The 24675-nt window shown below is 39.6% G+C and overlaps 2 protein-coding genes across 5 annotated transcripts; one reads left to right on the top strand and one right to left on the bottom strand.

The window, feature by feature from the left end:
• The first annotated feature begins 1787 nt into the window (after positions 1 to 1787).
• Positions 1788 to 10444, top strand: YAE1 (YAE1 maturation factor of ABCE1). 2 transcript variants are annotated; one of them, XM_090142227.1, is made up of 5 exons: positions 1788 to 2507; positions 3142 to 3219; positions 3492 to 3787; positions 5012 to 5133; positions 8020 to 10444. In XM_090142227.1, exons 3-5 carry the CDS (start codon positions 3671 to 3673, stop codon positions 8447 to 8449), a joined length of 669 nt encoding a protein of 222 aa, XP_089998353.1. In that variant the 5' UTR covers positions 1788 to 2507; positions 3142 to 3219; positions 3492 to 3670; the 3' UTR covers positions 8450 to 10444. The 2 variants fall into 2 exon arrangements, with proteins under 2 accessions (XP_089998353.1, XP_031455263.1); XM_031599403.2 differs by lacking the exon at positions 3142 to 3219.
• A 12-nt stretch (positions 10445 to 10456) lies between these two features.
• LOC116232793 (mediator of RNA polymerase II transcription subunit 1-like) lies at positions 10457 to 24437 on the bottom strand. 3 transcript variants are annotated; one of them, XM_090142224.1, is made up of 17 exons: positions 24360 to 24437; positions 23237 to 23340; positions 22080 to 22164; positions 21663 to 21717; positions 21103 to 21235; positions 20086 to 20114; positions 18420 to 18491; positions 18253 to 18327; positions 17266 to 17336; positions 16419 to 16484; positions 15782 to 15890; positions 14962 to 15086; positions 14519 to 14631; positions 12835 to 13030; positions 12423 to 12518; positions 11864 to 11972; positions 10457 to 10820 (listed from the first exon to the last, which is right to left on the bottom strand). In XM_090142224.1, the coding sequence occupies exons 1-17, from the start codon at positions 24421 to 24423 to the stop codon at positions 10460 to 10462; spliced, it is 1863 nt and encodes a 620-aa protein (XP_089998350.1). In that variant the 5' UTR covers positions 24424 to 24437; the 3' UTR covers positions 10457 to 10459. The 3 variants fall into 3 exon arrangements, with proteins under 3 accessions (XP_089998350.1, XP_089998351.1, XP_089998352.1); XM_090142225.1 differs by having other exon boundaries at positions 14962 to 15083; XM_090142226.1 differs by lacking the exon at positions 18420 to 18491.
• Positions 24438 to 24675: the final 238 nt, after the last annotated feature.

Genomic DNA, 24675 nt, shown 5'->3' with positions numbered 1-24675 from the left:
CATGACACAAGTCCTGGCTACAGTAAACAATCACCCTTCCTTCAAAAAAGTCTGAAATCCCAAGAGGTCCTTGTGAATTATGAGGAAATCCACTGGTTCCTCCTTTAAGTTGGGTTAAAGGCTCTGATGACTGAAAGATGAGCGTGTGTGATACTGATCTGAATGGCAACAATCCTTTCTCAGAGCCATTATGCACAGTAGTAACTATAAAGGTGCAGCTTCTGTTTTTACATTCATATATTCTACTTTTGGATATCTCTGCTGGTTAATTGCTTAATGGCAGAACTTAACACTAAGATCAAACTGATAAAAATCTTTCCAAATGATCTCCAGGAATGCCTTGACAATCCTAAGCTCTGCACAATTGCGTAAAGACCCCCTGTAACCTCCCACACACACCCTCCAGGTATGCAGGGAATAACTGCTGAGCCAGGCATTTATGGTTCTAAGGTACCTTTGTATGCCAGCTATCTGGCTAAAATCATGCAGCTTTTAATATGAGAAATGGCAATGAGTGACAAATCAATTCCTTGTTTATTTTTCACACTATGTGGGGATAACTCTTCTTATGTACTTATTCTGCAGAAATGCCAAAACAGTTTTGTAGCCTGTGAAATATTGCTCATGTGTTTTAATCCTCTGGAATGTGTCTTTGTAAAACATCACCATAATATACAGATGTTGCTTTATGTAGAACACACACAGGTTAGGAAAACACCCCCACCCTGAGGCACTACACCTCACTCTCAAGCCCTGCTAGCAGCCCTGCAGAGGCCAACAGCATACAATTAACTTGTTTTCAGCAAGTGCACTTCATAATCCAACAGTGCTGCTCTATTTACACAATATGAGTCACCAAATTATCTACTTCTAAAAGAAAGGGGTGGGAATACAAGCTTTCATGATTACTCCTCATACGCACAAGATTTATCTTAAAAAGACGTGTGTAGAATTATCAACCATGGTAAATATAAGACATTTAAACTGAGATCATCTGAAAATAGGGAACTCACATTGACTCTGAGGTATGACCTATGCATCTTTTCTAAAACAGCAAGCAGCTGAAGGTAAAGAATGTAAGGTGATAAGGAAGAAGTAGGTCTGGTCCAGCAGCCCAGGGCAGGAGCACCCACATTTAGTCATGCCATTACAACCAGTCATGAGAGTTCATGGGTTTCTGTTGCTATAAGGCTGTTCTGTGACCCTGCACTTGTCTGTTCAGTCTGTACTCAGCATAGTTGCCGGATTAAAAAATGGCAGACCACATAGAAGGTGGAAGTAACAGAAGTGGGCTAGGAAATCAGCAATCGTGGCCATATATAATAACTGTTAAGGCACAATTCTGGCCATTCAGAGGCACCAGTGGTGCTTCATTCCCTGACACAACAGTTTCTAGACATATTTGGGTTCTTCAGCCAGCATGCAACTACCAATGAATGTCTGAGAAACGGGAGCAGGACAACAGGCTGCCTGCAAAACAAAAGGGACTAGGGGAAATAGAGCGCTGTGGCTGAGTCCCAGCAGGGGATCATCCATCTCTCAGTGCCTGTGGCACTGTGACGGGCTTGCTGTCTGTCATCCATGGCAACATCCCTTGCTCTGCATTGGTGAGTTTCACCAGCCTTCTGCAGGACAGGACGTTGGACACCTAGTAGTCACTCGGGAGTGAATGCAAGTGCAGCACCACAGCCAGCCCAGTTCATGTTTTCACCCAGAGGGTGGTGAGGCACTGTTCTCAGGTTGCCCAAGGAGGCTGTGGATGCCCCATCCCTGCAGGCATTCAAGGCCAGGCTGGATGTGGCTCTGGGCAGCCTGGTCTGCTGGTTGGCGACCTGCACATAGCAGGGAGTTGGAACTGGATGAGCAGTGTGCTCCTTTTCAACCCAGGCCATCCTGTGATTCTATGGGAGATTCACTGGACAAGGTGCACTCAGGCACCTGCAGAAGCATTCATTATACTTGGCAACGTGAAGAAATACGCAATTTGAATTCAAGGCTGGTGCATATTATGCTTATGATGATGAGACATTGGCATTAGCTGATGGACCACATACTGCAAGCAGCAAGAAAAACACAAAACAATTGTTGCACTTGCGTCAAAATCATGTTGCTGTCTGCTATAATAGCAGCCAACAACGAAACACTTGACTCCTGCCAGCACCCTTGTCATTAAAAAGGTCCAAACCTAGTGGCAGTCGAACAGCTTGAGAACAGCTGTCCATGCCCTGCCCGCGCTCCCTCCGTGGCGCCAGGCTGCAGCCTCCCCGTCCCGCCTCCTTGCGGAAGCTGTACGCCCGTGCCCGTACTCAAGATGGCTGCCAGCCTCCAATGACTCAGACCGGCTTTGAAGTCACGGGGCTGGTGGTTAAGATGGCGGTTTTTTACGGGCTGCGGACCGGGATGAGGTTTCTCTCCCCTGTTGCTTCCGGAGGCAGTGAAGCTGGCGTGCCCTCAGTCAAGATGGCGGCTCCCTGCGAACGGAGGCGCGCCGCGGCTCGGCGGGCGCGGTGAGGGCTGAGGGCGGCGGGGTCTCAGCTGGGGGCTGAAGGGGGATTCCGCCTGCCGTCAGGTCGGAAGCGGGCTGGGTCTTCTCAGTCCTGCAGCCTGTGGGGAGTTTAAGGAAATGTAACGTCTGGTAGCGAGCGTGTTGTCTTGTTGAATATTTTGAAAAGCAGTAATTTCTCACGCCTGAAGCGCTGCTGTGAAGTTGTGGCTGCTTGGGTGTTTTCACCGCTTCTTGGTGGGACGTTGGAAGGGATCAGCTGATGAAACAGTCAGTTCACATTAGTGATCTTTGTGTTTAAGAAGAGCTGTAATTCTTAGAACGGCTGTTAAACTGCTTTAATACCTTCCCAAAGGCTCTGTGTAATGGTACCAGAAATTCTGAAAGCTTTGGTCAAGGTAAAAAATTGGATATGGTGAGCCCAAAAGCGTGATTTCCTCTCACTTTCTCTATTTTAACACATAATGGCAAGAAACACCATTTTGTGAGTTGCAAGCATTTCCACCAATTAGTTGTAATTGGTTTTCTCAGTGCAAAAGATGAAGTAATCACTGTATATATTCCTCTCTTTACATCAGAACTAACTAATAATACAAAAAAAATTGTACAAAAAATAAAGCAGTGTTTTTTTATTCAAGATTTATAAGACTACGTTAAGCATCTGGCAAAGCTGGGAAACTGAGAATCAAAGGTGAAAGTCATCATCAGTTATCAAGGTCAGAATATTGCAGACAATTAGATATGCATATAATTTAATGCAGTAATTTAATATAGGACTATTTGTTGGCTGCTATCAAAATTTTATAGCCCTGGATAACATTGTTGCTGTCTACTGTTCATGTAACTAGCAGCATTTAGAAATGCTAATTTGGTGTGCATCTGTTTGTTACTGATGTAAGAAGTAAAGAAGGGTAGAAATCAGTCTTAAATTGTCCTTGTGAATCACACAGGGTGCTTTACCAGTGATAATTTCTGTCTCCTTTGGCAGATGAGCTCCAGTGGTAAACAGCGTCCAGCTTACATGTGGAAACAAATGTACAGGTTGAATAATCACCTCTTCAGAACTCGTATTTTTTACTTTTAAAAGTAATTAGCTGGGAGACTTCTGAGAGTTTCTCAATATTTGCTTTACACCATAAATAAAAGTTAAGTGTCATCACTGCTGCTATGTCGTGGGTACAAGTTGTAACCAGTCGATCCAATGAGGACATATTTGATGAAGATGCAGACGAGATGTATCCAGTACAGAAAGAATGGAATAGCACCATGAAAAAAAGATTGAAGGTATTTCTATAAGCATGATTTTTATAGTCTTTTTAAGTATTTTAGATTTACCAATAACATCTTGCTATGCATGTGGCTGATTTAAATGGGAAAACTAAGAATGGCTGTACAAAAGTTATTGTGGCTTGGTTTCTTCTGAATGTTAAGAAAACTTAGCAGGGAATTATATCTTAGTAGCCTGTCAGAACAAAGTAATGTTTTATCAAAGAAGACATTGTTTCCCCCTACACAACCATATGATTTCTAAAAGACAGTGTTAAATTCTCATGTAACCCATTTGCTTCATACTTGTAGGTTAATCAGTGCTTACAAAGAATACAGGATATTTGTTGGTGGGTTATTATTATTATTATTTTTTAATATTTGGTGTGAAGTACTAAGGGTCTGAGTAGATCTTTGGCTTATTTATTCTCTTAGTGGAAAATACATTTTATGAAAGCAGAGAACAAAACAAATACATAAACCTAGGTTTCTCTAGCAGATGTTCTCATTCAGACTGGACTTGCTAGGGCTTATTTTGTGGGTGATCATCAGTAGGCTGAAGAACATAAATGGAAGCTTCTGTGCATGCTGTTGGTGAGGAAGTATATAACAACTTCCATATTATTCTCCAAGGAAGAATTGCCTGCATCTCTGTCCCTTATAAAGGCTGACTTTTTTAAGGGGCTGCTTATCATTCTTAAATGAATTTCCCTGGTATTTTGTGAGTAGATACTGCAAAAGTCATAAAATCTCTTGAAGACAGAGCTCTATGTTGGGCAAAATAATATTCTTGGCTATTTCTGTAGCAAGGCCACTGCTTTTATTTTCTCATGATCAAATAGAAGTTTTCATTCTTATAACTTGAAAAGAGTTGAGAATTATTCTACTTTGTGTGGTAAGGTGATTAGAGGATGAAGAATAAATTTGAATTCTCCAAGGAAATTTTTTTAAAGGAGTTGGGACTTGTCTACAGCAAAACACTTTCCTTATTTTCTGACCTAGATGGAGCTCTGTTTAGAAAATAACTGCATGTCAACAGATCAGCAGCATTAACAGTAAATGATATTGCACTGCAAAAAATGTGTTTTGGTTTGGCAGTGGCATAGCTGAGTGGGATGTTCAAATCAAAATAAGCTGTGATCTAAGAGACTGGGTGCTTGTTTTAGGTTTTTTATATTTGTGAAATGTTCGTTGGTTCATTCTGCACATTGTGAAAAGCCTGTTTCACCACTTCTGTTATAGGAGGGCTATAGAGATGGTGTTGAGGCTGGGAAAGAACTTGCACTCCAGAAAGGCTTCAATCAAGGTTATAGACAAGGTGCTGTGCTGATGGCTACATATGGCCAATTCAGAGGGACCCTGAAGTAAGTTACAAACCTCTTAAGAGTCTGTCCATGTGGAAGGTGTGTGTGGAGGGTGCGTGTGCATATGTGGTTGTGCTTGGGTTTTTTGTTTGTTTGTCTTTTAATTTTAAAAAGTGCTTTGTAAGTCTATCCAAAGCAAGCAGCATGAGAAGTCTTAGCTCAGCTTTTGAATACAGGAAATACAAATGCAGGAAGGCATAATATCTTCAGTGTACAGGCAGGCTGGTAATAACAAGTAAGGAGAAGGTTGAGGTACTCAACAACTTCCTTGCCTCAGTCTTCACTGTCAGCTGCTCTTCACATACCCTTTGAGTGGATTGATTGGAAGGTGGGGACTGGAGGAGCAATCTCCCTCCCACTGTTAGCGAAGATCAAGTTTGCAACCATTTGAGGAACCTGAACATCCAGAAGTGCATGGGTCCCATTGAGATGCATCCCAGAGTCCTGAGGAGATTGGCTGATGTAGTTGATAGGCCACTCTTAATGATATTTGAAAAGTCATGTCAGTCAATCTCTGGTGACTGGAAAAAAGGTAGCATCACACCTGTTGTTAGGAAGGATACAAATGACCCAGGGAACTACTAGCCTGTCACTCTCACTTCTGTAGCAGAGAAGATAATGGACCAGATCCTCCTGGCAGCAGCGGTAAGGCACATGGAAGACAGAGATGTGATACAAAACAACCAGCATGGCTCCACCAAGGGCAAGTCCTGCTTGACCAAACAGTGCCTTCTATGATGGCATAACTCGCATCAGTGAACAAGGGAAGAGCCACTCATGTCCTTTATCTGGACTTTTATAAGACCTTTGACACAGTACCCCATAACATCTGTCCCTCTAAATTGGAAGGATATAGATTCGAGAGGTGGGCTGTTTGATGGACGAGGAACTGGCTGTGCAATCATACTCAATCTCTGGATGGAGATCGATGATGAATGGTGTCCTGTAGGGTCAGTACTGGGTCTGTTCTCTTCAATTTTTAACTGTATCAATGACATCAAGAGTGAGATCAAGACAATCCTCATCAAGTTTGCAAATGACATCAAGCTGTGCGGTGCAGTCAACATGACTAAGGGAGAGGATGCCATCCAGAGAGTCCTGGACAGTCTTGAGCAGTGAGCCTTGGTGAACCTCATAAGGTTCAGCAAAGCCAAGTGTGAGGTCTTGCACCTGGGTCATGACAACCTCCACTATCAGTACTGCTGGGGGATGAAAGGACAGGGGCAGGGGGATGTTACTGGAAGACGTCAAGCTGTACTTGAGCCAGCAGTGTGTCCTCACAGCCCAGAAAGCCAACTGTATCCTGGATTGCCTCAAAATAAGCATTGCCAGCAGGTTGAGGGAGGTGATCCTGCCCTTCTACTCTGATGCGACCTCACCTGGAGTATTGTGTCCAGATGTGGAGTCTTGAGTACATGAGAGACATGAACCTGTTGGAGCAAATCCAGAGGAGGGCGACAAAACTGATCAAGGGATGAAATGCCTCTCATTTGAGGACAGGCTGAGAGAGTTTGGATTGTTGGAGAAGAGAAAGCTTCAGGGAGACCTGATAGCGGCCTTTCAGTATCTCGAGGGGGGCTATAAGAAAGGACAAACTCTTTAACAGGGTCTGTTGTGATAAGACAAGGGGAAATGATTTCAAACTAGAAGAGAGGAGATTTAGCCTGGATATAAGGAAAAAGTTTTTTAGAATATGCGTAGCAAAGCACTGAAATGGGTTGCCCAGAGATGTGGTGGATGCTGTCCTTGGAAATGTTCAAGGTCAGGCTGGATGAGGCTCTGAGCCACCTGATCCCCAAGCAGAAGGGGCTTAAATGACCTCTAACAGTCTTTTCCAAATCAAATGATTCTATGAATTAAATACACAAGTGTAGAGCGTTCTTAAAAATGCTCTTTCTGTTCTATTTTAAGAACTGAGCCTACATCAGAAAGCTTAATATTCATAGAATCATTGAGGTTGAAAACTAAGATCACTGACTCCAGCCATCCACCTACCACCAGCATTGCCCTCTAAGCCATGTCCCTAAATACCACATCTACACATTTCATAAACCCCTTGAGGTGCCACCATCCCTGCACCTCGCTGGACAGCTTGTTCCAGTGCTTCACCACTGTTTCAGAGAATAAATATTCCCAACCTGAACCTCCCCTAGCACAATGCAAGCTCAGTCCTATCACTGGGAGAAAAGGCCAGCTCCTGACTTGGCAACAACCTCCTTTCAAGTAGCTGTCAAGAGTAATAAGCTTTTCCCTAAGTCTTCTCCAGACTAAACAATCCCAGTTTCTTCAGCTGCTTCTCATAAGACTTGTGGTCCAGACTCTTCACTAGCTTCATTCCCCTTTTCTGGGCATGCTCCTCAGTGTCTTTCTTGTAGAGACGAGCCCAAACTAAGCACAGTAGTTGAGGTACAGCCTCATCAGAGCTATTTCTGATACAAGCCAGGATGCTGTTGGCCTTCTTGGCCATGCTGGCACAGTGCTGGCCCACGTTCAACTGAGCATCAAACAACACCCCCAGATCCTTTTCCTCTGTACAGCCTTCCAGCCACTGTTCTACTTGGACTACTTTCCAAGCCTGTAACATTGCATGGGGTTGTTGTGACCAAAGTGTATGATCTGGCACTTGGTCTTGTTGTCTTACAATTGGTCTCAGCTTATTGATTCAACTTGTCCAGATCCTTCTGTAGGACATTCCTACCCTCAGGCAGATGCACTCTTCTCCTCAAGGAAATTAATTTCATCTACACAATTTTCCCAGGAAATGGAAATGAAATGTTCAGAAGTTTTCATATAGTGCAGATTTCTTGTCACATTGCTCTCTCCCTTCAATAGCTGGAAATCTGTGTGACTACATCCCTTGACTTAATTTTCTTCTTCAATTTTCAGTGCTCTCTTATCCTGGTGTCATCTTAATGGACATGATTCTGCTTTAAGAAAGATAAATAACCTTCTAGAGGTCGTTGGAAAGCATGAAGAAGACCTACTTAAGTCTCTGAATTCTATTCAGCTACAACCAAACGTTGGAGACATTTTAGATTCTGTTGAGGACATGGACCTTAGTCATATAGCTCCAGCTGGAACAGAGTGCAGTGAAGCTAACGCTGAAAAATATGAACATGTTGGTGGATGTGGTGAACATTGTTGTAGAAATAATGGTGAGGATGGTTCCTCGCAGTCTGACTGCAGCAGGGAGAAACTCTTTACAGATCCTGACAAGTCAACTCTTGCTTGGGTTAAAAAGCAAACTGTTTGGTTGGTAGAACAACTAGGCTTATCACTGGATATACTCCATCACATCCAGCAACTGGAACATTAGCTCTTCTGTCATGCTATTTCAAGTTAACTCAGCTGGATTGGATTCTCACTCTGTGGGTCCAGGCTTCGTTTTAGGGAAGTCTGATCTGATGCTTCCAAGCAGAGGTTGTAAGTCTTACCATGCTTTGTTTCTTGGCCCCCCCAAAAAGCTGGTTTCGGTCAGAAATGTATCTTCCACAGAAAAAGGAGGTGATGTTTAAAGCTCTGCAATGATTTATTATCATGTCTCTCATCTATGTCAAAATCTGTCCTTTCACCTCATTTTATCTATTGGTATCTGAAAACCGAGCAGGACCCTCAAGCAACATCTTCTACTATACAAAAAAAAAAAAAAAAACCTGACCAGTGCTGTGGACAAGCTAGTCTTCCAAAATGGTCTGCTGTTGATTACACACTAACCATACAAAACAGAACAGGCTCTGGTGATTTCTAGTGTGCCAGGAGTTCCCCTTGTTACTATATTAAATTTTTTTCATCTTTTGCCAGATTTCTTCTCTCACCTTTTTATAATCACTGTGTAGCCCACTTTCACAGTGTTTTTTTTCCCCCTCTTCTTACAGTTCTAATTATTTCACTTTTGCTGAAAGCACACCACTATTTTCAAATGTCAAACTTGCACTGCTGTTTTGCTGTTCTAACAGAAACCTGACTACTCTTACCCTTTTAGACCACATCACACATTTCTAGTCTAATGAATGCCTTTGTGTTATTTTTGTATTTATTTGCTAGCCCCTTAATCTTGAAGTCTCTCTTGTTTACAGTGTATTTCTCCAGCTCTAGAAGGAAGGCAGGTTTATTCACCATCTCTTGAAAACATGGTTAGCCAAACACATATCTAAGAACTTTGTATTTCTGTTCCAACTTTCTGTATTTGATTTCTTTTCCTTTTATTTGCTGTAAGGATAGGAGGCAGCAGATATAGTTGCTTTAAACCAGTTTTGGATCACCCAAGAAAGGTAGCAGTAATAAAGAAGGAATCCCTTACCTTTTTCTGAGGATCAGGGCTCACCAAGCATTCCAAAGGGTGATGTTCAGGCAGTGATGCTTCCCTTGGGGCTGCCAGCCCTTAAATAAAGTTAGGAGGGGTGGACCCTTATGATCAACCCCTTCCAGTCACCCAGGTGAATTGCTTCCACCTGTGCTCCCAGGGCTGGCTACACCCTTTCACCATGACCTAATGGTTCCTATACATGTGCCTAAACTGCAGCTGCAAATTCCTCTGGTTAGATATTCACAAAGAAGAGATTTCCTATCTCTGTTTTATAGTAATTAATCACTAAGTCAAGAGTTCATGTACTTTATTTTGCTTTTAAATTTCTTCCATGTCTCAGACAAAATAGAAAAAACTTAATTTTTGAACAACTGACTTAACTAGAACTAAAACAACAACAGGCACAGAGTAGTTTTATACTTTGAAGCCAAAACCAGGAAGCAAGAATTAAGAACTGATTGTCTGGAAAAAATAATGTAAATTTTTTAATAAAAGCTATTATCCTGCCATGGAGTTGTTATACTTTAAGTTTGGTTGCAATTCAGTATCACTTTCTGCATTAGATGAACAACAACAACAAAAAAATTAACTCTGCAATTAAAAATCTCATACTGAACTTGTTACTGAGATAGTGGAATTGAATAAGGCTATTTGCATATGTTATATATGACAGAATTGCTCAAACAGCTTTTTCTCAGTTTATTTAACTTATTGATAAATACTTTTTTTTAATAGTGCATGCATTATATTATAATCTGCATCACGTAAATCAAACTGATTTTTTTTCCATCCTGTAGTAGAATATGATGAAACAAAACCAATGGTTACCAGCGAAAAAGTGCAAGTTGAAGAGTATTATTTCAATGCAGTTAGTAGTGCATAAACAGGAAACTCCATTCAGAAATTAAGTAGACAGCAAGCTTGCCAAGTTCTTTCCATCTACTACTGCAAAAGCAAGCTATGCTTGGGAATGTATGGCTTTGTTGCTTGATTATTAAACAATAGATTGTGTGATGCGTTTCACTTATCTTTCATTACAGCTTCTGTACTAGCTGTGGAATTACTTCCTTCCACCCTGGACAAAGTTTCTGTTTTGACTGTAGCATTACTTTTTTCCATTTCATCACCCGAAGTTTCCAGTTTGGCTGTAGATAGTCTTTGTTCTGGGCTGTCTGGAACACTTTCCTTATTTGTCTTAACCAGATCTTGCTGTCCAGCTACAGGAAGACTTTCTTCAAGACTATCAGAATCAATAATTTGCTCACGCTGCAGTTCAGGTTTTTGTTTTGTGTCTGTTTCTGTGCCTTGTGTTTCACTATCAGCTCCCACCTTGGCAGCGTTCCTGAAAATAGCTCTCATGACAACTGGGACTGACATGCAGCTAAAGGAGGAAATGAAACATTAATCACTACTACAGACTTCATCCATTCTTCAAATTAGTACCTCTTTTTTTAAACTGTGGCTGACACGTAAAGCATATGCTTTGTGAAAGAAGCTGCTTTTTGCATTGTACAACCTAAGAAGCATTACATTGTAACTACAAGATACCTACATATGCCATACTGGAAACCTATGCTGATGCAACAGATTCAAGAGATTCATCTTTCATGTTTACCAGCACAAAGAGGTTTGGATTACAAAAAAAAAAAAAAAAAAGTGGGAGGTTGAGGTCAAAAAAGGTGTTTTAAATGAAAACCTGAAGTAATGATACTGAAATATATTCATTTTCACTGAGGTTTTTTTTTAATTGTAACTTTTTGTGTTTTGTATGAGACGGGTACAGAGCCTTTCTTCTCTAAACCAGTATCTCTATTGGCAGGTCTTTGTGTTTCTTTCCCCATTCTATCAGTAGAGATATGTAGTTCCAAGAATAGTATCTAGTGTCTTATGACAAGGCAGACTAACTAAACAAATCCAAAATCCAGGCTGCATTGATCTTGCTGTCATTAAGTGTTTAATAGTTGTGTGCTAACCTATGCAGAATGAATTAGTGCTCTTAGCCCTTTGTGTTGCATATGTTCATACACCACATCAACTGGCCTTTCCTGGAATTTTAACTTCAGAAAGCAAGCCAGAGACAGTGTTGTAGCCTCATCTTTTGAAAAAAGCAGCACTGTTTGATCTTAGATAGATGTGGAAAAAGTCCTTTCCATGCTATTCTGTCCATTACATCACACACAAATTTTCTATTAGAAAGAAACACTTTTCATCATTATTGATTTTTTTTTTTTATTTCTGGAAGAAATATTTAAAAAACTAAAGTAACTCATTCTCACTCTTAAAACTTATTCTTAAAGGGAATTTTTCTGATCAGCTGAGTTGATGGTATTGTTAATGCACGTGATATTTGCACGGACTTGGTTATATGTCCATTTAATGGACACATAACAATCACTCTAACTATCAGGAAATAAAACTACTTACCACTTCACAGATCTCGATATAAAGCCATCACTAGAATTTAGAGTTGGATCTTGAGGATGTAAATGAAGGCTGCATTGGACTTCTCTGGAGGTTACAACATCAATAGTCACTAAGCAAGAACAGAATATGAGTATTTCAAAATATACATATACATATATATTTTTAAATTAAAAACGATCTTATTTTTATCTGATTTGGAAGCATCAAGAGAGTTAATACTGCAACCAGTGGGTAGGGGGCTTGCAGCAATGCTCTTGCTTAAGACTTGTTTTTCCTTGTATACTAATGATCAGTAATAAACGTCAAAGTTTGTTAATTAACTGCAGGTCAAGACAGAGTAAGACAGACTTGAACGTTTGAATTTACTTTCCCTTTTATCCTGAATACAGAACACTTAAGACAACTACAAACAAATGCTACTTAGTATTTTTCAAGGAGTTGCACACCATCAAGGGGAGCCTGCAGAATTTGTAACTGAGAGGACAGTGCAGGAGTTGTAATAAAACCGAGCTCCTTGTCAGCCAAATGAAAAGGATAATACAAATTATTCCACACATACCACAGGCTAAATTCTCTCTCATCGGATGAATGAAGAAGACAGAAAATCTGGTGCTCTTGTATGGTGTCACTTCAAAGTAAAGCAGTTCTGAGTCATCTAAAAATAAAATCACTATTTAGTGGTATTTCCCCATTAAGCCTGGACTCTGGGCAGAATTACATGTCAGAATTTTACAAATACTGCAATAGAATCAAATTACATTAGCAACATATTTTATCCTTCTAGGAGATTTTAAAATATATATATTTATTTTTAATATTCAGAGTACATTACTAGAATTAAGGATTTTTGATCATTTAAAATACTCTGCAAGTAATGACAGCTTTGGCAAGGGAGTAGTAAATCTGTTGACAACCAGTTTAGAAGTTAGTTCCTCTCATATTCTGTCATTACTTCCAACCACACAACTTACCTTCATTTATACACTTGTCAGAGACACAGCTGCTAATAAGACTGTTATATGCCACTTGATGTCGAAGAATCTCTATTATAGCAGGCACACACTTCGGATGGGTAAATGGGATTTTATTCACCAAGGCTCCTGCTAAATTTGATTTTTCAGAGCCCTTGTTTATGAAATAACAGTGCTTTGGGCAATCTGGAAGAGACTGAACAACAAATACAGTGACATTTGTAACACTGAAAATAAGAAAACAAAGAAATTAAGGCCCAACAATGTCAAGCAATTGCATGATCTGACAGCAAAGGTACTTTTGGAAGGCACGCTTCTAGCAAGTTCATCATGTGTCTCTGCATTTCAATACAAGTATAATCTATAGACAGAAGCTAAATGAAATCATTTTGCAAAAGCATATTAGTGTAATATATCCAAAGCTACAAGTCAAGTACTCAGAAGTTCAAGTCCAATTCTTCTTAGCAGCCCCATAGACTATAGAAATGTTTCACAACCAAAATCTTTGCTCCCAGGAGCAAAGTAATGCTGGCAGTGATTTTAGGATCAATTAGAAGTGGAATATTATGTTGCCTACTTCAGGATACCAACTGGGGAGCTGTCACTTTAAGAACAGGTCTGGTCTGTTAATTAGCAAAGTCTAAATTAAGAAGAGCTGGATAAGAAAATAGAAGAGCTTTTCTGTGCGTGTCTGTGTAATAGAAGGATTTCCATTACATTTTTTTTTAGGGTTAGAACTCTCTTTCTAGAAACAAATTCGTAAATAAAGTCTTAAAACTCAGAAGCAAAACAACCATCAAGTGTTTTAGAGAACTGCTGAATCGTTAGAACCTTTCATGTGTCCCTAATGGAAATGACAACTTCCTATCTTATGGGTCTTATAGATGAGAACTTCACTACTTGATTTTAATATGGTTTAAGTTCACTACTACTGTCTTCTGTAGCAAAGTCATAGGCAGTGAGCTTGGTGATGCTGATAATGGAAGGAAAAGAAGTATTCTCTTGTTGCCATAAATTGCAAAAAATAGTGCCTCCGAGCAAGGAGATCTTTAAAGCTTGTCCTGTAGTTATCATATACACTTTGACAATTTGAGACAAAGCATCTTAGCCACCATTTTCTGTTCTAAAACAGCCTAAATGAAATATTTTTCTAGTAAGATAGTTCTTGAAAAGGAAGCCATCTGCAGTTAAATGGCCGTAGCTCTAAATAGTAACTGACATCACAATTGTAATGCTCTACACTTTTCTTCCTGCCAGTCCCTCTAAAAAGAATCAGTATTTTCAGTGTTATTCGATCAGGAAGCCTGTTTTTGTTATAGAGCTTTGCTGCATGTTTATCACCATAAAGCGCCAATCTTAGAGCTGCTCCTCACACCAGACAGTAAGTTTCCTTCTTTTTAAAGCATTAATGATAAAGTTTTGAACAATATTTTAAAAAGTATTTGGATTGCACAAAGACAAATTAGTGTGACTTCAGCAGCTGTGAATACAGTGTCTCATTAACACAGATGACAAGTTTGCTTGCTTCAAAGAATCTGTTATTTCTTAAGTAAGTTGAACTATTCCCTAAAGAGTATTTAAATCCCGTTGGGGTTCTGGAAAGCCTGTGTTGTTTACTAATGGAGAAATATATTTCAGTATATTCATTGCACTGCAACATCTGTCAAACACGCAGTATACTCACCACAATGAAACAGGATTTGTGTGTAGACAAATCTTCACTGCATTTTTCTTTAAGGGCAGACTGAATAATCAGCTCATACAAAGGAGATAGTTTCAAGGCAGTAATCTGAATTCCTGAAACCAGATGATGTTTTTTATTCGCTTTTAGATTAGATTGTACATGAAAGCTAGTTTTTACAAACTAAAGGAAATGCACAGACATAAAAACATTAGCCTTCCTTCTTTCCTTTTTTGCTGATGGTAATCAACAGCTTCAAGATATTTTAGATAGTGTTTAACAATTTTGCCTTGGCTTCTAAGAATTAATATACAGGTTGATAGTACAGAAGATTTTCTACCCCAGAATCCAGTTTTAACTTGTACTACATTACCATGTGGAAATAAAAAGCAAGTAAGCAATGAATGGTCACAAATTACTTAGTCTTAAAAACACTCGTAACATGCCTGTGAGCATCTGTATCTCTTCAATATTGGATAAGGACAGAGGAATAGGTTGATGGAACTTCAACAAAAAATAAGCTGACAAATCCATGCTGAGTTCATTAGTCAGGGGCAAAAAAGTAGGGCTGCTGGAGAGAAGAGACAAAAAATATTTTTATATATAAAACAAAGACTTCTAGGGCAAGGCCATAATCACATCTCTCATGGTTTACTCCGACCTGTACTTTTCTTCTTCAAGAAAAGTTTTGCATTCTAAACACAACTACAACCCCTGTGTACTAAAACAAGTTTAATGTGAACACTGGCAGAAAGGAAAAATGAGCTGTGGGGGAAACTGAGGAACAGGGCACAAGAAGATTTGCTCTCAGTCAGTCTGTAGTGACTTATTTTGGAGAATGACTTCAGCTTTTCCCTCCTGGCTCATACCGAAGTAACGAGATATGGTGTCAGTGTCTATGGTGGGATGACAAACTACTTTGCATGATTTAATGCATGCTTCATTTATTCTAGAAATGTATTGCTTGTTGAATAGTAGGATGCTAAGTAATATCCCAGTGGCTTCTGCTGGCTTCAAATCTATGAATAAACCCATAACTCTGTGCAGTTGACAGTTAAATAGCAACATAATAATTTTAAAGTTCATTTGGGAAGACAGTAAAAGCCACAGGTATGCAAGTTATAGCTTACAAGGGATAAGGACATCAACAGCACAGAGCAAGCTGCGTATCCATTCTATTAGCAGAGCCTATTTGCAAGTTATGCTGGGGTCCACGCCAGCAATTAGTAAATCCATTGCCATATTCAGAGGCACTCAGAACCTCACCCATCTTCTCCAGCTTGAGAGTCTACAAGCAGCGGAGAAAGAGGAAGCTTGTGGAGCGAATCTGTGCCTTCAACAGTTACAACCGCTTTTGTTCCACACACCAGAGAACCTGGGAGAGAAAGGAAACTTATTTTCCCTGTTTCAGAGTAGATTAATCCTATGCATACAAAACACTCATCAGTAAGGAAAGGTGAGATTCAACTGACAGCAGCTGTGCAGAAAGGAGAATGGCCAAAGCTGCCATTGGTGGTTTGAGCAGTAGCTGGGCTATGCCATAGAATAGATCAACCCACCACATTGTTGGAGTTGTTGTTTCATACTGGCTAGGTATTTGTTCTGTTTGATACCACTCTCGCTTCAATTTGTATCAATAGGCAAGAAATGGGAAAGCAGTTTGCTGATGAACATTGTAACTGTGCTGAGCAGCATCACGTAAATCTTTCTGTTTCACTTAACAGGAAATGACAGCAAAACAAACAACGTTCTAGGTTTTCCAGTAGGAAACTTTCAATGTAGAGTGAGGACACAGTAACAATTCTGACTTATTTTTGAGTTTCATTGATGACTTATTTAATGAAAAGGGTGATGATGAAAAAGTTGTCTCATTATATAATTATTTCTGGTTTTTTAGCTTTACCAGGATTGAGCTCTGCTTCCAAAATTTGATATGGAGAAATGTAAAATTCAATGTTCATAGGAGTTCCTGAAAAATTAAAAACAACCAAAAAAACCTGTCAGTATACATGTCAATACAGAAACTTTGTTGGGTATCTTGATGCAAAGGAAAAAAAAAGAAAAGTGCAGGATGGGCAGAAAGGATACCTTGTAAGAGTGTATCTCTAATAACAGCATATGTTCAGTCACAGCATTTTGTTAGTGTTTAACAGCTTAGTCCCCAATATACGAAGTCATCAGACATCATTCAAAAGTTTTATCTTGCACAGTAACCATCTGTTGTGCCTTAAGAGCTGAACTTCTAGCTTTTAGCAACTAGTCTGAAATATAAGAATTCATAATACTGCTGAGCAACAGCATAATGTTAGCACTTCCTAGAAGTACTTTTATGAACTGTGACACACTGACAATTGAAGCTCACTACTGATGAGGCATAAAAACGTACTGGATTTGCCTTTTATGCAACATCAGTATTATCTGGGCTGCTGCCATTGCCATCTCACAGTTACTCCCAAAACGTGGCTTCCCACATAACCTCAAAGCTCTATGGCTTTGCTTTTAGGCAGCTGCAAAGTCAATGCTACAGCTGATAAGCCACCTGGCCTCCTTGTCTTTCTTCCTTGGGTGCATGTCTCTACAGTATCAGAGAATAGAGACCCAGTAAGTCCATAAAACACACTCACTTAAGACAGAGCATCTATTCTATTAACAAAATAAATAAACAAAATAAAACAAGATCAGTGCAGTGAGGTTTTTCACTACAGTATTTTTGAACTAGTGAAGGAAATAATAACAATAATAATAATCACCTCCAGTTCTTGGCACCAGGTGTCCTACTTTTCCATGAAGTACTTCAGTAACTCTGTTTACATCCTGTGATCTAATTCAAAACATCTTGATTAGTGTTTCCTAAGTTGCAGTGCTGGTGAGGTTGATGTAAAGGATAATTTGCACCCTTAATCAAACAGAGACAGTGCTTTCTTGGGAAATGGATCATGTTTCCATTTGTTACATCAGCTTCCAAGATACTGTCATTCCACTCATGCACTACTTAGCCTTCCAACTTTAGCCCTGTACCTCAGCTTTTTCAGTTTGAAATTTGTTGTGTTGTTTACTAGAATTGAAGGGAACAAAAATACAGGCATGACTGGTTGAGCAAAGAGTGGCAAAACAACCTGGATAAACTGAATCAAATGGAGCTGATCTCAAACCTCAAATATGATTATAAATGTACAATTATATAGGTGTGCATTAAAGCTCTGCAGTACATTAACTGATCTCATAAAAATCACTGTTGAATTACCAGAAGGTTTAGGGAAATCTGTTCACATCCATGTGTAAGCCTTATCCTCAAAAGGAGAAATGAGAAAAGGAAGGATAGAGGGAAAGATACTGCACCCATTCTCCTCTCTAGAACTTGAAGAGAAAAAAGAGATACCCAAAAAAGCAGGTATATTCTACTGCTGCAAAAATAGATGGGATTAAAAAAATGATAATTGTCAATGACTCTACAACATTCTGTCTTCTCCCAGCAGTTGTTCACACACATACAGGCTGGGTGGCTAACCAGTTTCACTGCAAGCTCTAAGATAAAGCTCAGGAGTTCGGCAGCTAATCTTGTTTGGTGTCCCTGAGGCTGGCAAACCACAAAAAGTCTTCCAGCTTTCCAGTGGGAGAAAATTCATTAGTTTTCCACATCCTGCTCTATAATTAGATCAGCTGCCTTGTTTTTTAGAAAATGCAGGGATGGAGGTAGAAATAAAGGGAAAGGAAGGAAGGAGTAGACTTCAAGTTACCTGTGTAGAAGAGACATTGAATAAAGATCTTTTTCAAGGGACTGCAAGGCAAGGTAAGCCTTTGCTTTCATTTCACTGGGAGAGAGAGAAGATGCATTACTGTGCTTGTAAGTACACAAAAGCTAGACTATGGATTTTAAGTCTTTCAAGTAAAAATTAGTTGCAACCTGTTTCCTGGAATTTGATACAGATTTGACAGGTCTTCTAGAATCTTTCCAAATGTGTCATAATTCTTCATCCTAACAATAAAAAGCAGTTACTACCATGCCACTTAATGAGATGGATAGTAAGTTTTTTATACCTAACTTGTTAGAAAAGGCATCGTTTGAAACAACGACAGTCTCCCTTCTTATCAGATCTGGCACGTAACTGTACTGCTTTTGAGTTTTCTTAGAAGATACCAGGAAATGTAAATCCTTGGCCCTGCTGCAAAATGCAATGTAATTATAGCTGACACTATTTAAATATGCATTACTGAAAGCAATAAGTGTGCATGATACACAAATCTGACAGCTCAAGATGTAGCTCATCAGCTGCAAGCACTCTCCCTGATGTTCCAATAAAGCTACTCATCTAGTAACACTTCCCTAACACCGTGCACTCATACAGTGTTCTTTTCATCAAAATATCAAGGACTGCATTAACACTGCACTTCACAGCACCCTGCTAAACTCTCCCTGCTCTGTGTGCAGGTAGGGCTGCAGTGCGTGGCCATAGACAGACCAAGTAAAACCTGCTGGACTTTCACACTAGGACAAATCCTTCCCACGCAGAAAAGTAAGCAAGTTGCTCTACTTCATTTATGACTTTCCAACTGGTTTGGGAAGTGGGGGAAAAAGGGGGAGCAGGCATGCAGGTACAGGTACACACATGGTGCCAACCTGTGTCTTAGGACCAACTGAAATATTGCACTAGGCACTGTAGAAGTGATATTTGCACTATATGTCATTTCCTCACAAAAACAACAGTGCTGCCAAGTAGTTACCACTGGCTTTATGAGTACTATCTACCATCACTCAGAACAGAACTGCTGGCAGTTAATGCCTCTAGGAGTCAAAAACCTACAAAAATGCAAGTTAAAGCTCCAAGACAGCTGTTTACACCTATAAAAACAAATGTAACTTCATTTATGAAAAAAGAGGACTAGAAAAAAAAATGGTGATGCATTCCAGGCACACATAAAAGAGAAATAAAATATGCAATCAATCATGATTCTTCCTTTTCAAATGTTCTGCCAAGATATTTAAAGAGGAATACAGTTCCTTAAACATATTCATTATTAGTAAATATGGAATCTTGGTAAGATTGTCTGGGGAACTTCTGATTTGATGTGTAACGTGCAGGCCTGATTTGTAATTTTATTTTATTTTTTTTCCTCCTGAAGCCAACAAAAATACCAGTATTCAACAGCTACATTCATCTGGCAGCTAGAGCCAGTGTAGCACTGCACAATGTTGCCCTCTACCACCCACAGCAGCAGATGCAATTTAGCTGATTTTAAAGAAGAGACTTGAGAAAAAAGTAAAGTTCGGAGCATCTTTTTAAAATTCTATGTTATCCCTGAAGTTACAGATTGTAATCTGGAAATAACAGTATCAGCCTTCAAATATGGAGCACTGAAACCAGCCTCCCACATAAAATCCCATAAAAGGTGTCAGTCTGTTGTTTTCTGAACTCCAATTATTGTTTCCAGATTCTTGCATTGTTTTGCTACAAAAATATTTGTGTTACTGCACTAAAACCATCCTAGCCTTGACTTCTCCACAGCATTCAGGGAAACAAGCCTCAGGAATTCCTTTCCATTCAGAAGAGACTCCACACACAGTTCTTTACCTTAGGTGCTGCACCAAGTCATCACAAATCTAGAACAGGAGAGAACAGTTTCGTGTTTCTTATCATCATTCGTGAAACACCTCTGACAAACACACTGATAATGATAAGCTTATTCCTTATTAAATTATAAATTATTAAAAATATTAAATTAACATCATTATATTATTATTACAACTACAAGAACTCTGTGGAAGAGGATATAATTAGCTGAAATAACTTGTTGGTATATTAGTTTCAGGGGAAAAAAAAAAATGCACCTTTTCCAGTTTTTTTCCTTTAATAGGCAGTTACTGTGCTAAAATTCCCTGGCTATGCATTTCCCTAGTAATACTGTCCAGCATCAAATGATTTTTATTAGTAAGCATTCATGCTGTTACATTAACTTGGAGTTAGTTTGGTCCCTTTTTTTCCAGGAATTTCAAGTCATTCTATTTAACTAGCACAGGGCTATTGATCATAGTTTATGCTTCCACCCACAGACAATTAGTCTGCACCAGCTTGTTGTTTTAACTGTGATCCAAATGCTCACTTGTAACACCAAACAACTGCAGAAGATGCTATGAACTGCAGAGTGGTATTTTGCGAGTATCTTAAAAATTTTGCAGGAAAAAAAAGATCCTTATTAGCAGGAATGCATATACTTAAAAAGAATGAAGAAAGAAAAACAATCTCTGGTAACAGCTCCAAGACATTCAAAGACATCTGCACTACTAGCATATATTGCACTACATCTTGGTAGAATAGTTTATAACCCTGTATTTATGCAGGGTACCAGAAACTTCTTGGAAATTGGGCATGTCAGCTGAGTTTCACCTTGATATTTAGAGCTACAGTAATTAACATCTGTGCTGAGCTGTAAGTTTAGGTGAGAGATTTGGATGCCTAATGGGGCACCTAGTGTCATGCAGAGACTGCCAGGTGTGACAAAACCAAAAGGAAGTTGAAGACTTTCTGACATCATAGCTGAAAGCCAGGTGAGAGACTACAGGGAGGTGACAGCCAGAAAATTAACTTTACCACAGGAGCCTCTCCAAGATGAGCCAGCTTTACATCCATCACCCTCCCATCCTTCTCCAGCTGTACTTCTATATAAAACATGTTTGAGGTTATGTAGCAGGCAGTCCCACTGGGGCTAACATGAGAGTTAAGCCTAAGGAGAGAGGGGGAAAAAAAAAATTGTGTATCTGAATGTCACTTGAAAAAAGGAAATGAGTATAGTTTACTTGGTCGTGGGAAGAGACACCAAGGATGCTTTAAAAATAACTTCTCCTTGGCTCAGCTTCTAAAAACTATCCAACCAGGCAGTATAACCTTTCTCTGTTCTTTACGTTGTCGTGTCAGTTTGCTGGAAACTGTTTATCTCAGTTTGCAGCTTTGGGACCTAGATACGAATTCCCTCTGTTCACTCAACCTCCTCCATAACAGGCTAATTGAAAGTGGCAGTTAAGTCCACTCCAAGTGATGCATCCCAGAAAAACACCATGCTAAAAATGCAGTTGATAAGCCATCCAGATGGTATTCCTCACTGGACATGGGGCCCTGCTTGCTCATTTGCATTTATTAATAAACAAACTTACCCTTTCTGTTTGGATAAACATTCCAATCTGTTCATCACAGAAAACAAAGATTTATCTGTAATAAAGGAAATGTTATTTAATTAAGTTGCAATGATTGAAAAGTGAAACATTATTATCCTGCTCTAAATGGGGTGATTTAGGTAATAAAAAAAATGATATCTCTTGCATGACTTCTTGTTATTAATGACAACTGTGATTAACGAGCGTTGTGCTGAGTAGAGCTTCTGCTCAGACTTCAAGAGTAGCTGTAGCCTGAAGGCTACAAAGATGAGTCACAAGTATTGTAACACATCCACCTCTGTGTTTGCACGTTTGGCTCCATCATGCAGAACATTGCCAGTAGAGAGAATCATAGAGTTGTCTGAACTGGGAAAGAATGCTAAAAAATAGTCTTTGAGATAACTGACAGTTTGTTACCATTTAGAGTCCTCTGCAACTTCTCCATGCATGAGAGCAGCGGACCATCTGGAGCATTACTGACAGGAGATGGACGTGGCTTATCCTAGCACATTTGGGAAAACAAGAGACAAAGACCCCTTAAATTCACAGCCACAGAAGCACATCACTGCCTGCAAATTTCAGAACTCTGATGCGCAGTCCAACAAAACAGTACTTTTCATCAAGCACAGAGGTGAGCTATGATTGTTGCTCTCTCTAGAGGGGCAGTGCAGAGTGGATTCATGAAAACTCTACTGTGCAGTAGTCACATATTGGAGGCCTTTGGTGCAGAAAAACACTTTCCATCTTTTTGCTTTTAGGCCGAGTAAAGGCTGTGTCTCCTAACATAAACTGTTTTCACCATGCTATTAGAGATCAACCAGGAAAATGCATAGGTTTATGTTTTAGAAGGAATGAGTGAAAGTGAGAGATCAGTAGGCACTATGGGTTGACTTGGTTAGAGTCAGGGTATAAGTTGTAGCTGAACTAGCAAGTAAACTCTCCATATTCTTCCCTGAAAAACTCCTTCACATTTCAAGTAACAAAGAACAGCCAGTGCTGAAACGCTTTCAACATCGTCAAAGTCAGGACATCACTTTCAGAGGAACACTTAAGCATTAATAAAGCATTTCAAGCATTAAAAATGAAGAAGCATGGAAACAAGTTTTTATATTACACTCATAGCACTTGCAGTAAGCTGCCTTTTACAGAGATGATTCTTATATATCGTGAACCACTGGAAAGGCAAGAAGCATGCACTGATTTAAGGAATATCCCAGCAGAAAGAATTCCAAATAGCAGCTTCAGCACATTAGGATAGTTTCTCAAAAATGATTTTCTCCCAATTCTATAAATAAGAAGATGTCTTTACACACTACGAATACAGTAGTGATAATGAATGGAAATTCATTATCAAAGTATCAGACTACTAGTACGAATCCCAGTTAAAGTAATGCAAGAAACAACTACTAGAGCATCAAATCTGTGCTTTTTAATCACTGTTAAATCAGAAGCCAGGCTTTAATAGGTGCTTAAAATTTTTGTTGCTGTTGTTTTTGTAAGATAAGCAATTGAGTTGTCTTGGCAACTTGCTCTAACGTGAGTTATCCTTCTCTCACCTAATCTGAGATTCTTACCATGCAAAAATGAACAAGTTTCAGAGTTTCAGTCCATGGTCTTTGTTGATATTTTAGATACAACTTCTCCATTAAAGCATTTGTAGAAATAACAGCCACAGCACCTAAAAAATATGTCAAAATGTTCTAAATATAAGGCTATGTATTTACATAGGCAACTAGAAAGGTTGGAGAAAGAAAATTATAAAACTTACTAAGATCATAGGTGTTATGTTTCAAAAGAGGAGGAAAGAAAACAATGGTTTAGTTTTCAACAAATTTTGCATAGAGATATCTAATTTTTGTAAGCCTTCTGACAGAAGAAAGGAAGTTGAGGGATACCACATAGGCAAGTAATCTCCATACTAAATACAGAGATGCTGCAAGACCTCAGCTTGTTAAACAGCTTGACTTTCTTTACCTACATGCGATCTCATATGTGCAATATTAAGAAATACTACAGCCTTGAACTTGCCGTGGGATTCAGGCATTGAGGTTTCTATACCCACCTACAGCTCACTAAAACAAAATTTGCTGGAGGGTAATCCTAATGCAGTGTGTTGCAACTTTTCTTTTTTCTCCCCTCATTAAAATGGGAAGAAAGGAAAATGAGACCAGGAAAAACAATTTTTTCAGCCCACCACTGGTCTCTTTATAAACATTCTTTTTGATTTTACCCAGAATTTAAAGACTGAAATGAAGTTTTTCGGTTGAGATTTGGTTCACCCATGGCCAGTAATTCCTCAGAAATTAACCAGGAGTGGATTTCCTAATAAACCAGCCTGAGACAGACAGTGAGACTTCGCACAGATCAGTCAGAGGCAATCAAGGCCCTGCAGCTTGTTCCACACTGCACTGTACTCTTTAGTAGCAGAAGCATAGCAAAGTGCTTCTCTGACAAAGAGGATGCAGTTGCTACCTGAGAACCATCTTCTCAGAAGCAGGCTGGATGGAGACTGCTACACCTACTGCATACAGCAAGCAGCAGTGGTGAGTAGGGCCTGACTATCTTTCTCCTAGCAGAAAAGAGCAGAAATCCCAACTCACTATAAAGAAGACAACCTCATTCAGCTGGAGGAAGGAACAGAAGCAGACCCCAAAAAGCTCTTGCAAACACCCTTACCAAGGGAAAATTCCCACTCACCCATGCCTTGAGGCCTGCAGAAGGGGAAAAACAGCAGCAGCTGCTGCCCACCCTGCTCCTCCATCTCAACCCACCCACAGGAAATCAGGGCTCCTGCTTGAAGCAGCTGCACCAGAGCACCCACAGGTGCTGTGTAAGGCAGGTAGCTCGCTCCCTCACAAGATGGGTCCCAGGAGCTGGGAGGCACTTTGTACAGGCACGCACTTGAAATTTGGTTACTGTTAAATGCGAGATCTACAGCAAGAAAGGCATGTCTCCTACGTAAAACCCTGTATGGCTGTGTTTCAAATTGTCTTACAGCATGCTTTCTGCTTTC

This window comes from Phasianus colchicus, chromosome 6 (genome assembly GCF_987193195.1).
Source record: "Phasianus colchicus chromosome 6, bPhaCol1.hap1.1, whole genome shotgun sequence".
NCBI classification, from domain to species: Eukaryota; Metazoa; Chordata; class Aves; order Galliformes; family Phasianidae; genus Phasianus; species Phasianus colchicus.
This window is presented reverse-complemented; position numbering and strand designations above follow the sequence as displayed.

Coding starts and splice junctions, on each gene's coding strand:
- YAE1 (XM_031599403.2), top strand. CDS start 3,671: ATGTCGTGGGTACAAGTTGTAACCAGTCGATCCAATGAGGACATATTT. Junction 3,788..5,011: donor CCATGAAAAAAAGATTGAAG/GTATTTCTATAA, acceptor CTTCTGTTATAG/GAGGGCTATAGAGATGGTGT. Junction 5,134..8,019: donor CAATTCAGAGGGACCCTGAA/GTAAGTTACAAA, acceptor TTCAATTTTCAG/TGCTCTCTTATCCTGGTGTC.
- LOC116232793 (XM_090142224.1), bottom strand. CDS start 24,423: ATGGAGGAGCAGGGTGGGCAGCAGCTGCTGCTGTTTTTCCCCTTCTGC. Junction 21,718..22,079: donor GTTGCAGAGGACTCTAAATG/GTAACAAACTGT, acceptor CCTTTATTACAG/ATAAATCTTTGTTTTCTGTG. Junction 14,632..14,961: donor AGAGATACAGATGCTCACAG/GCATGTTACGAG, acceptor ATCTGGTTTCAG/GAATTCAGATTACTGCCTTG.